The sequence below is a fragment of the Raphanus sativus genome, chromosome 5 (assembly GCF_000801105.2).
Source record: "Raphanus sativus cultivar WK10039 chromosome 5, ASM80110v3, whole genome shotgun sequence".
Classification (NCBI taxonomy): domain Eukaryota; kingdom Viridiplantae; phylum Streptophyta; class Magnoliopsida; order Brassicales; family Brassicaceae; genus Raphanus; species Raphanus sativus.
In genome coordinates, this window is record NC_079515.1 from 31,352,496 (window position 1) to 31,368,669 (window position 16,174).

At 38.0% G+C, this 16,174-nt stretch overlaps 4 protein-coding genes across 4 annotated transcripts; 1 reads left to right on the forward strand and 3 right to left on the reverse strand.

The window, feature by feature from the left end:
* Positions 1–69: 69 nt before the first annotated feature.
* On the reverse strand, positions 70–6,033 carry LOC108862057 (nuclear cap-binding protein subunit 1). The gene is made up of 18 exons (XM_018636081.2): positions 5,815–6,033; positions 5,672–5,731; positions 5,489–5,545; positions 5,071–5,142; positions 4,886–4,948; positions 4,532–4,708; positions 4,141–4,269; positions 3,847–3,913; positions 3,492–3,691; positions 3,279–3,349; positions 2,810–2,894; positions 2,567–2,635; positions 2,347–2,465; positions 1,841–1,979; positions 1,147–1,647; positions 772–1,071; positions 464–700; positions 70–375 (listed from the first exon to the last, which is right to left on the reverse strand). The coding sequence occupies exons 1-18, from the start codon at positions 5,896–5,898 to the stop codon at positions 268–270; spliced, it is 2,538 nt and encodes an 845-aa protein (XP_018491583.2). The 5' UTR covers positions 5,899–6,033; the 3' UTR covers positions 70–267.
* Positions 6,034–8,057: 2,024 nt separating this feature from the next.
* Positions 8,058–8,893, reverse strand: LOC108862061 (nuclear transcription factor Y subunit B-7-like). The gene has a single exon (XM_018636084.2). It carries the CDS (start codon positions 8,881–8,883, stop codon positions 8,254–8,256), a length of 630 nt encoding a protein of 209 aa, XP_018491586.1. The 5' UTR covers positions 8,884–8,893; the 3' UTR covers positions 8,058–8,253.
* A 2,377-nt stretch (positions 8,894–11,270) lies between these two features.
* On the forward strand, positions 11,271–13,719 carry LOC108862058 (pentatricopeptide repeat-containing protein At2g13600). The gene has a single exon (XM_018636082.2). It carries the CDS (start codon positions 11,548–11,550, stop codon positions 13,639–13,641), a length of 2,094 nt encoding a protein of 697 aa, XP_018491584.2. The 5' UTR covers positions 11,271–11,547; the 3' UTR covers positions 13,642–13,719.
* Positions 13,692–15,846, reverse strand: LOC108862060 (ABC transporter G family member 5). The gene has a single exon (XM_018636083.2). The coding sequence runs from the start codon at positions 15,739–15,741 to the stop codon at positions 13,813–13,815; it is 1,929 nt and encodes a 642-aa protein (XP_018491585.1). The 5' UTR covers positions 15,742–15,846; the 3' UTR covers positions 13,692–13,812.
* Between the last annotated feature and the right edge of the window lie 328 nt (positions 15,847–16,174).

A 16,174-nucleotide genomic window follows, 5' to 3' on the forward strand; every position in this document is an offset into this window, starting at 1 on the left:
TAAAATTGGGAATAGTACCTTCCCAACCTTTCTTTGGTTTTTTTTTTTGACAAGAACAGGGCCTCCATATCAGCCTAAAACCAAAGTTTAATTAATAAGCTGGTTTTGAGAAAACAAACGACAACATTACACTAGGAAACGAGCTAACTCTCTTCTTGGTTTTTTCCCATACTAGGAATTTCATCAACTTACTAATGAAACTTGAATTGTAAAAACTCTCATAAGAATAGAACAAAATACATAGGTTTCTGATGAAAAAGCGACAGATTATTGTAAAGGGATTTGGAGTGCAGAGAATATGGCTTGGAGGTAGAGAGGATGAACATCCTCTCCAGAGAACACCTCCCTCTTCAACTTCTCCATGTGAGGCCATATCTACAGGTTAGGAGGACATAGAAACACAAGTAAGACTCAGTCAAGTCATTTCCTTAAATATTACGCTCTTAGCTCAACTAACTTTTACCTCGTTCGCATATTGTCTTGTAAATGCCGTAAGATATCCAAGTGTCGTTAAGCACCACTGTTCTCTCTCACCCATCTCAGATTTTTTCTTTGGGTTTCCATTTTCTGTGTCCACCTCCATAGCAGACGAGTTTTCATCTTCAGGTTTTAGATCCTCCAACGATCTCGCTTTCGTTGCTTCTGGAAGCCGTTCCTTCAGGACTGCCGAGAAACTCTGGAACAGCAGGAGCAGTAGAGCCTATATATGCACAAGGAAAGTCAATAAGAAGAAACAGTAACACTACAGAGTAAACAAACTTATTTGAATACCTCAGTTTCAGAGAGCGCTCTGTTAAGAAGAGCCTCTTTTGCCTCTAGAGATTCCCGAATAGACACCTCTGCCTCCCCTGTCTTCTCCACCGTTGATCTCAAACGCTTCATCTTCCCTGGATTTTCACCAAGGACTGGCTCACCCTCCACCAGGGAAAGTTTGCTCTCTGCAGCCTCCAGCTCTGCTCGTGCGTTTGCTGAAGCTTTCTCAGCAACCAAAACATTCTTCGTAATGTTTGATATGTCTTTCCTCAAATCAGAGATACGATTATAAGTCTTGTTAAGTGCATTCCCAAGTATCTGCAGAGATAGAAACAAAAGTCAAAAGAGTTTATTAAGCTAACCACAAACGAATTGAGTTAGAATCCAACTGACCTCCCATGGCTGATCAGACACATGAAACTGATCAACATTCTCCGGAGAGAAAACCCATCTCACAATCGCCTGATTCGATACCAGTCTATACCCCATCATCCTATCCATTGCCACGGCCGTCATTTGTGCATTGTTTTTCCAGTACGCACTCACTTGCGACAATAGCATCACCTGTTTATCATTATCAGGACAAAGTTTCCCAAATACTTGGCCATACCGCTCTAGGACAGTGACCATGTGAGTGAAACTTTTTGATCCGATCTCGAGTAAGGTCTGTGCAACTACTGTAAGAGTAACTTCAAAACCATGAACTGGATATATCGTTTCTTCAATCCACGATATCATGTCACGTGCAGACTGTTTTTCCTTGACCTTCCTGTTCAATTCAGCTGACAACTGATGCTCTTCTGTTTTCTCTTTACCCTCTTCCACGGAATACCTATAAGCCGGAGCAGCCTTTGCTGGAAGCAAGTCTTCTAGGGCACTCGCATTCTCGATGCTCTATTTGACACACAGAAAACAAAAATAAGTTCTCTAGTGGCCAAAAAACTAAAAAGCCATGTTGAACTGAAGATGAAACATAGATCAATAAGAATCTCAGAGAGATTATGTGATACTAAAGTTTGGCAGCTCTTGATCGCCTAAATTTTTCTAATATATCAGAATATTAAAATCATAACAAGTGATATGTTACCTGCTTAATCTTATCCCAGTAAGACAAGCGTACTTCTCTTTGGAGAACCTCCTGAACAAATACACGCTTAGGGGCCCATTTGGGAAGGTCCAACACATAAGCCCACTCTTCCCACGGCCAGATGAATTGGAAGTTGGATCTGTTAAGCATGGAAATTATCCTCATCAGAGTGGAAAATAATAATATGTATATGGATCTATCAGGTGAGAAAGTAATAAGCACACCAAAATCCATTATTTATGTTTCTGTAACAATCATCAACTTCATATAATGAATAACTAAATTCTCAATTAATCCGAGAAACACCCTGAAGCTTCACAATAGAAAGCATAAAGTAAAACAGCACCAAGTTCATGTCTATTGAAAATCCACATTTTATGTTTGAATAACAATCATCAACTTGGCTAAAGAAAAGCTTATAGCCAGATAATTCATATATGGAAGTGGAACACCCACAAAGCAACTTTTCAACGGATAAGGTAAAAAAAATGAAAATGTAGACTTACAAGTGGTGAGAAAACCAGAGGATAAGGCGTGTCCTGGATTCCATGTCAAGGTCGGACATTTTCTCAAAGAGTGCACGAACAGCGCCAGCAACAACAGCAGGAAAGGCACCCGGAAGAGCCTGAAATGATCGAATATTTGGTATCAGGTAGAAGAAATAAATGACACCAACCATTTAAAAATCTCAATAGATCATAGTAACCCTTTGTTGCTTGCTTGTACCTTACAAAGATCCATAATCACGAGTGTATAATAAAGAGTCTTGAACGGTGGCTGTGGTAGTAGCAGTATCTGGAAAGAAAATTAGATCTAATTGTTAAATCTAAAAGACACAGCTCTAAGACAAACTTTCCAGGGAAAAACTGGTATAATCTGCCCGGAAAAGACTATCATTATTCTTTCATATGCATTGTGAATACTTAATAGAGAGAGAAATTTCAAATTTAAACAAGAACAGAACTTCACCTGAGAAAATAGTGTCTCTGCCATAAGATACTCATACCGAAAAGGCACAGGAAGATTAGCCATGTAGGAAGCGCACTCCTTCCGACTAGCGTTGCACAAATTAATTAGTAAAACAAAATTAAAGGTGACCACAAAATAAAAGAAACTCAGCACATGCTAAGATGTAGAATAAGATACAGCAACTAAATGCTAGGCAACTCAAGACTAAACACTACCCCCTCCGAAGCAAACCAGTCGCCAAGCCAATTTAACACAATTTAAATAGTCTTAAGTGACTATATTGTTCGTAGAGTCGGTCTTGACTCTTGAACATTAGAATGTCGATATTTAACTAGCACTTCACTATATATCTACGCCTAACCCAGATCTACACCAAAACAAGTATGCATGGACGACAGTCTGGAATGCAAGGAAAATATAACAGGGACACAGAAAACCAAGAGTACTCCAATTATGAAAAAATACATACCATCCATTTAAATAGAGGAGCACATCCAGTAAATACTCCTCAACGACAAAGCGATCAATAGGTTGTACATCCTGAGAGTAAATATTTCCAGAATTATAAGAGAATGCGAACTCATATATCAATCTACATATATGACAGATTAGAGATAATAGATGTTGATAACTGAAATTGTATGTGTAATAAATTTCCAGATGAGCATAGATATCACATCACCTCAGTCTTAGTAGCTGGAAATATATTCAGCCTGCGGATCCTCTGAGGATATCTCATCAAAGCGTCATGCTTTTGCTTGCCAATACTTTCCCTCGAAAGATCAGAAGGTGGACTTGGTGGTTCCATACATTTAATGGGGCGTAGCTCATGAAATTTTCCAGCAACAAGCTGAGCTTCGAACGAGAGATGAGGCCTAGGAACTAGCACATAGAAAAAGTGTTAAATTTTCATCAATAGAGATATACAACAAACATGTCTAGTATGATAGAAGAAGGTAAACAGGGGCATAAAAAAAAAGAGGCTTGTAGTGAATTGCAGTCTTAGTGATACAAAAACATTAAAAAAACATGCATACCACTGTCAAGTTTCCATCCATTGGAAGCTAGAGACTGTGTTCGATCCCATAGATCCTCCACGAAATCCTAAAGAGACAACAAAACAACAAAGAGAAGCCAAAAGTTACGACACCATGATACAAATTTCAACAAATTACGATCTCGAACAAATAGAAAGACAGAGAACGGAGCGTCACATAGATTTAAACAAACGCATCTTATTCATGCATCTGCCAAGACAATTACCGCAAAATGAAAGGGATACCTAACAACAAGTAATACAACAACTTTAAAAAAAAACACTAAAATCAAACCTTTTCAGAATGACTATTTTCAGATTCTCCTTTGAGAAAAAAGTTTAAACCAGAGGATGAAGAATGCTTTCGGATGCTCAAATACGCTTGTATCCCGACTATCACTCTTTCAATCTCATCAGGAACTTGCTGCAAGATAGAGGGAAACTCATCAGCGATGACAAGCAGTTCGTATAGAAGCAGATTAGTTTCCAGTAATGCCCACTAGGTCAGGCATGATAAACCTAAGAATAAGACAAATAAATTTGGTTGAATAGAACAGGACCATATCATTATGTTACTGGAAGCTCGTGAACCTGTATGCTAATGGCCTTCAACACTAATATCATATGTTTTCTAATACCCAACTAACAATATATCTTCTGGAATGTCTTTAATTCAATAGCAATACCTCAGCGAGTTCTGCTCCTCCCCACGGGAGGCTTGACAAGATGCATATAACGTAAAAGTCAGCTTGTGCCTGCCATGATGGGTTTCCTTTCTCTTCATCCACAGTGGTGGCGGCGGATGACAACAGCGTTTCGAACACGACAATCAAAGAGGCGGGTTGAATAACCTTACTGCACAACTGAAGAACCCAAATAGAACATGTTATTAAACATATAAATACATCTCAAAGTTTGAACAACTACTGTATATATATTCATGTTTGCTTTTAATTTTCAGACGGTTTGGGTGTCTAAGAAAATATGAACTTACATAACAAATTAATGAAGCAACTGCGTAACAAGATTAGTATCCATACCAGGGAAGTCATAAAGCGTAGCAATATACGGATGCTGTTGCAGTTTCCAGAATCCAAAGCGACCTGGCATGTTCAACCCAGTAAAAACAGTTACATTATAAACAAAAATGGAGAACTTAGATAACAGTTTAGCTATTGAAACAGAATTATTTTTTCTTCTGGCCATTGATATACAGATTATTCACCTGGAAATTAGCTTGGACACTTTCTACTATCTTCCGGACAAAGTCTTCGTTCTCCAGGTTCAACAAACCAATCTTAAACATGTGGAAAGACATCAATCAGATTTCAAAGTATATGCACCAAAGTAAACTGAAGTAATATGCAACAGGGTACAGGATACCTCAGTTTAGTATTGATCCAAAAAATGTCATAGTGCATACTAACAGAGAAAACAGTGATGTAACATTTTTTCATTACTTAGAAGTAGGAAACGTAACTATGATATCTAAATGATCCGCCTAAAGGTACTATATTCGATATTTTTTGGTAAACGAAGTGATTTTCAGAGCTATTCCAAGGCTATTGCTTCTGAGCTAATTCTTCTTTAATGTGCATCAATTAAAAAAAAAAAAAGAAGGGTCTAGTTTATAAAAGACTTACCAGAGTCCCATACAAGGGAATCTTATGAGGCAATTGTTCAGCACATTGCAGTAGATACTGTTTTAAGATGAAAATCACAAATACATGTAAGCATAAATGCTAATGAAAATGTCGAAACTACAATACATTGAACTGAATCTCTCAACACGTCGAAGAGACAACACATGAATATGTGAAACTTACAGGGGAAACTTGGTCCCCGGAACGCTCGATTTCTCTACGGATAACACCAAAACAAGTCTCCTGCATAGAAACAACAAACCAAAGAGACTTGAGAGAGAGAAGAATTAGGGTTTAAGAATCCAGAGAGAGAGAGAGAGACTGACGATATGGTCTTTGAAGTCGGAGGAGGTGCCGTACTCGGGGCCCTTCTCGCCGATTCGAAGGAGAAGAGTCTTCCAATTGCTCATCTTCTCCCGCAGCTGCAGATTTCCTCTCTCTGTTTACAGACACACTCACCGCTCGCGAGCGCACTGCCCTAAAATCTCTTTCTCTTTCTCTTTCGTTCTCACTTCTTTCCGCAAGCTCTAGGTTTGTTTGGTTTTTTTGCCTTTTTGATATATATTTTTTTTGTCGACCAGCTTTATTTGATGACTTAAGCCCAACGGGCTCAATTACAGATGGTGACGGCCTAAAATGTTTTAATTTTTTATTTTTAACTGTTTTAGATTTATATTTGTAATTTTTGATTTTGTGTTAGATTTTAGTTTTTTTAATAAAAATTCAAATGAAATTAAAAGTATTAATTATATACAATTAAAGTAAAAATAATTAATAATAAAAATATAAAAATATTATTACTTATCACTAGAACTCGAAAACTTATACTGAAACTTTATTTTAATTAACTTTGATATAAAATTATAGTACACAATATTGATTAAAACATTATAGAGCTAACTTAGTTGATCAAAAACTCCAATGTCAAGAATATTATTGTGAGATTTTTGTTCATGCATTTTTGTAAAACAGATTTAGCTTTTTTAGAGATGTATTTGTATAAAATTAATAGTTTAGAAAAATAAGTAAATATAGAGGATTTTATTTTAAATTTATTTAAAAAATATAAATTTATTGAATGTTTTTAGTTGTATATATATAGAAGTAAATATTTATTAACGGTAGAATAAAATGCATGACTTGACTTGACTGAAACATACCCACCCAAAAAAATCATATAAATAGGGTTGTTTGTGAAAAGCAAGAATATATTAGCAATACTACTATCTCAACTAGAAATCAACTGTAAAGACAATATGGGCATCACGAAACCGTCTATGACTATGTCCTTTGTGTTAATATTGTTGATTTCGTTTTGTACTTACAATATTTTGGCCAGACCGGGTATATTATTATTTTCAATCATTCCTTTATCATTTGAAGAATAGTAGCAAAACATTTTCTTGTCATTTGATGTATAATCGGTCATAATACTTTTACGTATATAAAATATATTCATTAATAACTTTATTAAATGTTTACATTAACTGTATACCGTATTTGCAGAAATCAAGGAGATCAAGCAAGTTTGTACTGTGCCATGTAAGGCACTTTACGGAAATAGGGAGTGTTACAACTATTGCACAAGTCATAAATATAGTGGAGGACAGTGTGATGCTACAAACGGTGGAAAACTACCCCAATGTTGCTGCTATAACTATAATAATTAGTCTTGCTAAACTGTGATTTAAGCAATATATCTTCCTCTATGAACAAAATAAAAGCAATATATCTTCCTCTACCAGATTTTAAGTATGACTCTATACACAGTTATTTTACATTATTATTTCAAAATATCATTATTGCGTATTATTTATTAAAATTTAGGATTATTATATCAACTTATTCAGAGCAAGTTAGCTAAATATTGTGTTTTCCTCTAATCAATTTAGAGGTCTTTGTCCAATAATTGGGCGAGGGCATCTTTACTCTCACCTCTTTTTTCCGACTATTCAGACTATTCATTTTAGAGAGATTGATGCAAATAGATATTTTAAATATCTTAATTATTTAGATTGTTATATATTTGATATTTATATTAATTAGTTATAATTATCTTAAGTATTCTTAATAGTTTTGAATTTATTTTTGGTTTTAACATAAATAGAATTCATAGTTGTATTAAGTTTTTATTGATATTCTTACAAATAGTTTTTGTTAAGCATTGAGAAAAATATTTCCAATTTTGTTTTTGGTAGATCTGTAAATTTCAACGAATTCAAAAAGACATTAATTCTTTGGTTCATGACCATATAAGAATCTTTGTATTTATCATAGCTTCCGTTATATCAGAGTAATATCATATTTAAGTTGTATCAACATATTTTTTTGTTTTTTCATGTCTTTTATTGGATAGGAACTAATAGTATATTTAATCGCGTGAATATATTCTAAAAAAATCAAGAATGTGCCAAAAAAAATCAAGACTTTAATTTTGATTTGCAGAGTAAACAATACACCTATAGATTTTATGGCCAGTTTAGCTATAATTTTAATTTTTGGTTAATGCAATAGTTTAAGATGGCTTTGAGTAATCCGAGTGGCTACATATTCTTCTGGTGTGATTCAATTTAACATAACCTGCCGATAATATATCAAGAAGTATTCGTCTGTTACACAAAATATAACATCGGGATACAGAAAATATCAAGATGTACGTATCTAATGTATATGTATAGCAACAATATATAAGCATCAAGAGGTACTCACAAAGGGAAACAAAACAATATAATATATATAAAAGAAAAGTACAAACAATTTAGGACTCACACTGACCATTGACCAATGGAATCAGTGTTGTCATGCTGCTGCTGCTGCGGGAACTGTTTCTGCAATGATTTAGGTGAGAAAGGGAGATTTGGAAAAGGTTGATGATCAGCGGGAAAGAACGGAGAAGGATGATGATGAGAGATGTAACTAGTACATGACATGTTGTTATGGTCCTGTTCTTGGAACTGGAAATGATTATTCTGTTGTACTTGTTGTTGTCTCTGTTTTGGGCTATTGGCTTTCTCTCCTTCGGTTTCTCGGTATTTGTTGAGATAGACCTTTAACGGAGCCACGTAGTCTTCGAAACCGAGAGTTGTAATGGCCCAAATTATGTCATCTCCATTGATGGTTTTCCTCTTCTCTCTTTGACACTTATCAGAAGCTTCACCAGTAACGAAACTGATGAACTCTGATACACATTCTTGAACGGTTTCTTTGGCGTCTTTCGAGATCTTACCATTACCGGGAAGAACCTTTTTCATAATTCTTCCGACATTGGCAATTGGAAGAAACCGGTCTTGTTCTTTGTTGTTGCTGTTGTTATTGTTCTTTGAAGAAGGGCTTCCAAGATTTGTTTCGGCTACTCCAGGAGATTCATGATCCTCCTCTGGGCTTTCTTCAGTCATATCTCTATCTTTCTTTATTTTTCTGAAACGTAATATGTGATGGATCTGATTTTATGGTTAAGCTTAGTGCTTGAAACTAGGTAACTTGTCTATTTATGGATTTCTTACCAAATTTGGAACTCCATGTGACTCGGTCTTTTTTTTTACAGGTGGGCATAAAGGGGTTAGATGGGTTAACCGGCTCTATTTAACGTTTTATGCAGTGGCTTAAGATATTTTGCAAACTTGGTAGGCCGGTCTGCCAGGATCCATAGTTTAGTAACACATCAATTCTAAGACCATCTCTGATAGTTTCCTTTATTTTCTACTCTAAAATAGAGTTGGAGTTTGCTCTAATGATACTCTATTTTAAAGTAAAAAATAGAGTGATGAACAAAAGAAAAACAACTTACTCTATATTTGGAGTAAACTTATTTTTCTCTCAAAGTGAGAAATATAGTACCATTTGATCATTTTACTCTAAATTCTAATTTTGACTGAAAATAGAATGAGATTAGAGATGCCCTAACCCGTTATGCCTGATGACTATGAGTTTTCTTTGGTTCATCACATAGGTAGAAAAATTCGCTTGGGAGATTATGTTTAATAAGTGTTCTTTAATTTGAAAATATAATCCATATATTTATTAATTTAAAACTATTTCTGAAGTAAAGAATACACTATTTTTATAAAGCTTAACCAAACAATGGTAGATTGGTGCTAGTGATTGATTTGGCTAGTAACATAAACCGTTTTTCAATTTTATACATGTTGGAGAATAAAAAGTTCATGATTTTTTATAAGTTACTTCTAAAATAATATTTATACTCATGTAGATTACATAACATAAATATTATGAATGTAGATTTACAATTGGCCCGCAAAACCTCTTAGTAATACGGGGTGATCATGATCATATATATACTGACTGTAATTTATGTAGGCCAACTTTGTCAACAAGTTGAATAGGCAACAACTTCTGATGAAACTAGTAGCATTCGATGCAAATATCTTCATAACACAAGGCCTAACAATCGATTTCAAAATCATAATCACACACCATAACTTCAGCCTAACATTAAAAATGGTAAAACATAATTATTTCCGACGACCTCTCTATGACTCTCTATAGCAACATAAACTCAAGTACTCAACCGTCACAGGCTTATTTCCAACCTCCCAACAACTCCATGTGTAAACACTACCTAACGATTTCCCTGATTCCCAAATACTGACAACATATGATATTGTTCTCTACCGCTCCACCTCCAAGGAGCACACATCAAAACACATCCTCTACTCTACTCTAAAAACCATATACGCAACACACATACAAAATTCACAACAAACACTGCAAAACCAGATGTAAATATTTGGAACAAATCAAATATACAAAACCCCAATAGTATTAAGTAAAGTAGTATATTATAATCAACCCAACAATAAGAATTGTATAGTTCTAAAAAAAATACAACAAAAATAAACAAAAAAAAAATCTAATTATATAGAATTTTCAGCCGTCGCCACCATCACCGCGCTGCTGCTGTCACTACCTCCACCAACACCACAACCATCTCCATTCTCACCAAGTCCTCCACCTCCATCTCCTCCACCTTCTCCACCATCTCCTCCTCCTAGCTCCACACGGTGCTCGTAGGCATGGACACGACTACCTCCGCCTCCTCCACCACTATCATCCCGGGGTACGATCAATCTCGACCTACAGTCTTCTGTAACCATCAGCACAAAGAAAACAGCCCATAGAATAACGCACAAAATAAAAGCGTCGATCATATCTCTAAAATAGGAAACCAGAATAAGTTTGAGCAGAACGAAAAAAAATTAATAAGAACGCAGAATATGTTTTCTTTCCTAACCAAAACAATCATATCCCTTATTTGTAGTTGTTATCTATTTTCCTATTTGACCTTGGATAAGAAATTTAGGTAAACCTAAAGATGTTAAACAGGGCTAAAAGTTAGAGCTTTTAAATAGGCCTGCATGTCCAATCCATCAATATAAATATAAGTCCTAATTATAATTTAACAAACACCCATAACTATAGTATATGGCTCTTATATGATCAAACTCTGCTGACGCGCACACATTAAGGATTTGAAAATCAACAAAGTTGGGCATACCTAACTGTGCATCAGGAGCTAATTTCCTTGCATGGCAAGCCAGAAAAAATTTAAACTAAACAGGCAGGTAAGAGGAGAATAGTAGAATATAGCATTCATATTCAAAAGAGAACATGTTGATTAATTCATGATACTGATCGGTTTATGTGCTAATAGACTAAATATTATGAATTCATGTAGATTTACAATTGGCCCGCAAAACCTCTTAGTAATACGGGGTGATTTACTATAGGCCAACCGCATGTCTAGTTGAACCTATATTACAGATTGGACGCGGATTAACCGCCCGTCTGACATCTCTATAACCAGGCCAGCTCCATAGACTGAGGTGGCTTAAGCCTAACCGGTCGCAACCGGGCCGAACCGTTCATTTCTAAATTAGGCGAATAATATAACCGGATCTGATGTTCGGTTCGGTTCGGTTGAGCATCAGAATCAGATTAAAACCCGCCTTTTTTGTTCAAGAGAACTCACTCACTCTGTGCACACAGAAGATGAGAAATCCAAATCCAGTTTGAGAACATCTCTCCAAAACGACAATGGAATGGCTAGAAACTCATTTCTCAAACTCGCCTCTTTCTCAAACTCTTCACCCTTCGCAAATCTTCTCGACTCATGCATCAAATCCAAACTACCCCCAAACTACGTCCGTGCCGTCCACGCTTCCATCACCAAATCCCCTTTCTCCAACGAGGTCTTCATACAGAACCGTCTCATCGACGCCTACGCGAAACGCGGATCACTCCGCGACGCACGCAAAGTGTTCGACGAAATGCCTCAGCGAAACGTCTACACTTGGAACGCTCTCGTGACGGCTCTGGCCAAGCTAGGGCTCTTGGAAGAAGCCGATTCTCTCTTCCGTTCGATGCCCGAGCGTGATCAGTGCACTTGGAACTCCATGGTTTCCGGGTTCGCTCAGAGCGATAGGTGCGAAGAGGCTTTGCGTTACCTCGCTGAGATGCATAAAGGAGGCTTCTTGCTGAATGAGTATGCTTGCGCTAGTGGTCTAAGTGCTTGCTCTAGCTTAGTTGATGTGAGCAGAGGTGTGCAGATACATTCTTTGATTGCCAAATCTCCTGGTTTGTTGTCTGATGTTCATATAGGTTCCGCTCTTGTTGACATGTATTCCAAATGCGGAGAGGTTGATGATGCTCAGCAGGTTTTTGATGAGATGGGTGGTGGTCGTAGAAATGTCGTCACTTGGAATAGTTTGATTACTTGTTATGAACAGAACGGTCCTGTAGCGGAAGCTCTCAATGTTTTCCGTTTGATGTTGAGATCTGGTTTTGAGCCGGATGAGGTTACGTTAGCAAGTGTGGTTAGCGCATGCGCGAGCTTGTCTGCGGTTAAAGTTGGTCGGGAAGTTCACGGACGTGTTGCTAAAGACGTTAAGTTAAGGAATGATATAATCCTAAGCAATGCTTTTGTTGATATGTATGCGAAGTGCGGCAGGGTAAAAGAGGCTAGGATCGTATTCGATAGCATGCCTATCAGAAACGTAATCGCTGAGACGTCCATGGTCAGTGGTTACGCAATGGCTGCGAGCACTAAGGCTGCTAGGCTCATGTTCACCGAGATGACAGAGAGGAATGTTGTTTCGTGGAATGCGCTTATCGCTGGCTATACGCAGAACGGGGAGAACGAAGAGGCTCTTAGTCTCTTTTGTCTGTTAAAGAGGGAGTCAGTATCCCCAACGCACTATACCTTTGCTAATATTCTCAAGGCGTGTGCGGATCTTGCAGAGTTACATCTCGGCATGCAGGCTCATGTGCATGTGTTGAAGCACGGGTTTAAGTTTCAGTCCGGTGAAGAAACTGATATATTCGTTGGCAATTCCTTGATAGATATGTATGTAAAATGTGGCTGTGTGGAAGATGGTTATCTCGTGTTTAGGAAGATGGTGGAGAGAGATTGCGTCTCCTGGAACGCGATGATTATTGGATTCGCGCAAAACGGTTATGGAAACGAGGCTCTTGAGTTGTTCAGAGAGATGCTTGCTTCTGGGGAAAAACCAGATCACATTACCATGATCGGTGTTCTTTCTGCGTGTGGACATGCTGGATTAGTTGACGAAGGGCGGCATTACTTTTCATCTATGACCAGAGACTTTGGTGTGGCTCCTCTAAGGGATCACTATACTTGCATGGTTGATTTACTCGGCCGAGCTGGATTTCTGGAAGAAGCGAAGAGTATGATTGAGGAGATGATGCCTATGGAACCAGATTCAGTTATATGGGGCTCTTTGCTTGGTGCTTGTAAAGTTCATAGGAACTTCACGTTAGGTAAGTACGTTGCGGAGAAGCTTCTTGAAGTAGAGACGTCAAACTCAGGACCATACGTTCTTCTTTCCAACATGTACGCTGAGAATGGACAATGGGAGGATGTGATGAATGTGCGTAAGTCGATGAGGAAAGGAGGAGTCACAAAGCAGCCAGGTTTTAGTTGGATAGAGATACAAGGACGTTCTCATGTTTTCATGGTTAAAGATAAAAGACATCCTCGCAAAAAGCAGATACACTCGCTTCTTGATATTCTAATAGCAGAGATGAGACAGGAACAAGGTAACGCCGAAACAGGATCAATCTCCTCTGAGGAAATGGATTATTCATCTGGTCTTCTTTATGACAATGCCTTGTAAGTCCCTTTTGTTTACTTTTTTTTTTGGTTGAAAATTTAAGGAAATAGAAATGATAGAGAATCAAATGGTTGCATTAATACACTTTCTTTTACATTTTTTAAGTAAATTAAACATTTGAACAAACTTATAACCCAACGTTTTTCAGAAAAAAAGACATTATTGTAACCACATCTAAACAAGAGTGGTTTTGAAACTTCTTTGTGAACATCTACACCTTAGAATCACATAGGAAACAAACCTGTAGAGCAAGACAAAACATAGCATGATCACAACATTTCTCCACCTGTTTTCCTCTCCATACCTTTCTTCTTTCAGTAGACCCTCCTCTGTCATCAAACATTTTCCCAAACCATACTCCAAACACTTGCTCGACTTAGAGAACTCGTTTATCAAAAACCCTTCAAAAGGGTACTTGAACAGAGAGATGTAGTGCATGAAAATCCAGTAACCAGGGATCTCATTCTTCGATATGAAGTAGCCTGAGAAGAGAAAGAAGGAGCCCATCACACCGGAAATCACCGAGTTCCCAACGATGAAGTTGGGAACGAGTGCACTAAAGCACACAACCACTGAGTTTGCTGTGTAGAGGATCAACCAAATTAGTAGCAAAAAGTGCAGGAAAGCCATGAAGCTAGGGTTCAGCCCCACCAGCCAGTACACCGGGATGGAGAACAGAATCGCTAGAATGAGCAGAAACGGCAAGTAAACAAGTCCATTAGCGACCGCGTATGAAGAAACTCTGTAGCTTCCACTTGAGGTCTCCTTCATGAGAATCTCTCTTTCTTGCAGAAAGATAGGGAGTGCCTCTATCGTTGAAGTTAGCAGGAACGTCAATATGAACGCAAAGAGTCCGACTCTTTCTCTTGCGCCTTTCAAATCATCCTTAATATTATGGAAAATCAGACCTAGAACAATCCCTGAACCTAGCATCTGAACCGTCCTGCAAGCAAACAGCTCCTTGGTTCTGAAAATGTTCTTGGAGAACCTATGAGTGAGTATCATAGTTTCTCCGAGTCTCGAATTCGCGAAATCTCTCGTGAACTCCTTACTTATCTTCATGGTTCCTACATCAGCGACCTTTGATTGTTGAAACAGCTGCTGTAGTGTGAACTTGCCGCTTCTCCCCTCACCTTGTGATGATGTTAGGACATGATGGGCTGCTGCTACTCTTCTGCTTTGCTGTAGCCTTTGGTGCTTAGTGATGGCTTCGATTGACTCGATGGCGAATTCGACTATATTCTCATGGAGAGGAGGCTGCAAACCGTTTGACCTTAAGTAGAGCCCAAGCTGATCCACCGAGCCTTGGTTCAGCGTCGAGCCGTTAGCCAACAAAAGAACAGAATTGAACAGTTTGACTATACGAAAACCCGGCTGGTGGATACTCAGAATTATGGTCCGGCCCCTTGTTTCAGCCATGAGCTTGAGCATGTCTATGATCTGAAGAGCAGAAGTGCTGTCAAGACCAGAGGTTGGCTCGTCAAGTATCAGAACTTTGGGGTCGTGAATAACTTCAACTCCTATAGAGACCCGGCGTCTCTCCCCACCTGATATCCCTCTGACGCTGTCATCTCCCACACGAGCCGTGGATACAGCTTCAAGACCAAGCTCACGCACCAACGACTTAACCCGTGATCTCAGTTCCTCTGCAGGGAGCTTTAAACGCAGCTTGGCGCTGAACAAAAGGGTTTCCTCAACCGTTAGCAGAGGAAACAGAGTGTCCTTTTGTGTGACGTAACCAGAGATTTTCTTGAAATTGGCTCTGTCAACCGGTCTCTGATTGACAATAACCGATCCGGTTTGAGGGATCAGTCTTCCAGCTAGAATTTCAAGCAGAGAAGACTTCCCTGCACCACTTGGACCAACAATAGCGAGAATCTCCCATGGTTTGGCTCTGCAGGTCACTCCTTTTAGTACATGCTTGACTTTCTTGCAGGTTCTTCCATCCTCCAGCTTCCATGTCTCTTCCTCTGTCTTAACCGGTTGGTCAGCTTCCAGCACCGGCTTCCTTGTAAAGATTCTGAAAGGATTAACATTAATCTTCCGTTCAGTGATGTTGTAATCAATATCAAAAGCTTCGATCTCACATCCTTCCTTCTCCATTGATGAAGCTTTTGCACTCTTTTTCTCTGATTCTCCAATGCTTGAGAGAAAGGACAAGTAATAAGTACGATACCAATTATTTGTCTTACGTAGTTATTCTTCTAATTGTTTTTATAACTAATAATAAAATCTTTTGATAAGTTAGGTGTTCAAAAGGACAGCTTGGTTTTCTGTAGCTTCTATTGGATTTAAGTGACGACTTAAGTTATGGTTCACGGGCTGTTTGTTTTCTTATATCATAGAGAGAGAAACAGAGAGGTTCACATGCAATTGTTCTTTCTCACTCCGCTGTAACTTTCCCAAGATGTGAAAGAGTCACGTGTTGCTCTATGCATACTTTTTTTTAGAGAAATTGCGGTGAATACCAAAGAACTAAAATAATTATGTCAAAAGTAAGTGGCACTTCCTGTAATATTGAAATCAACAAAAGTGG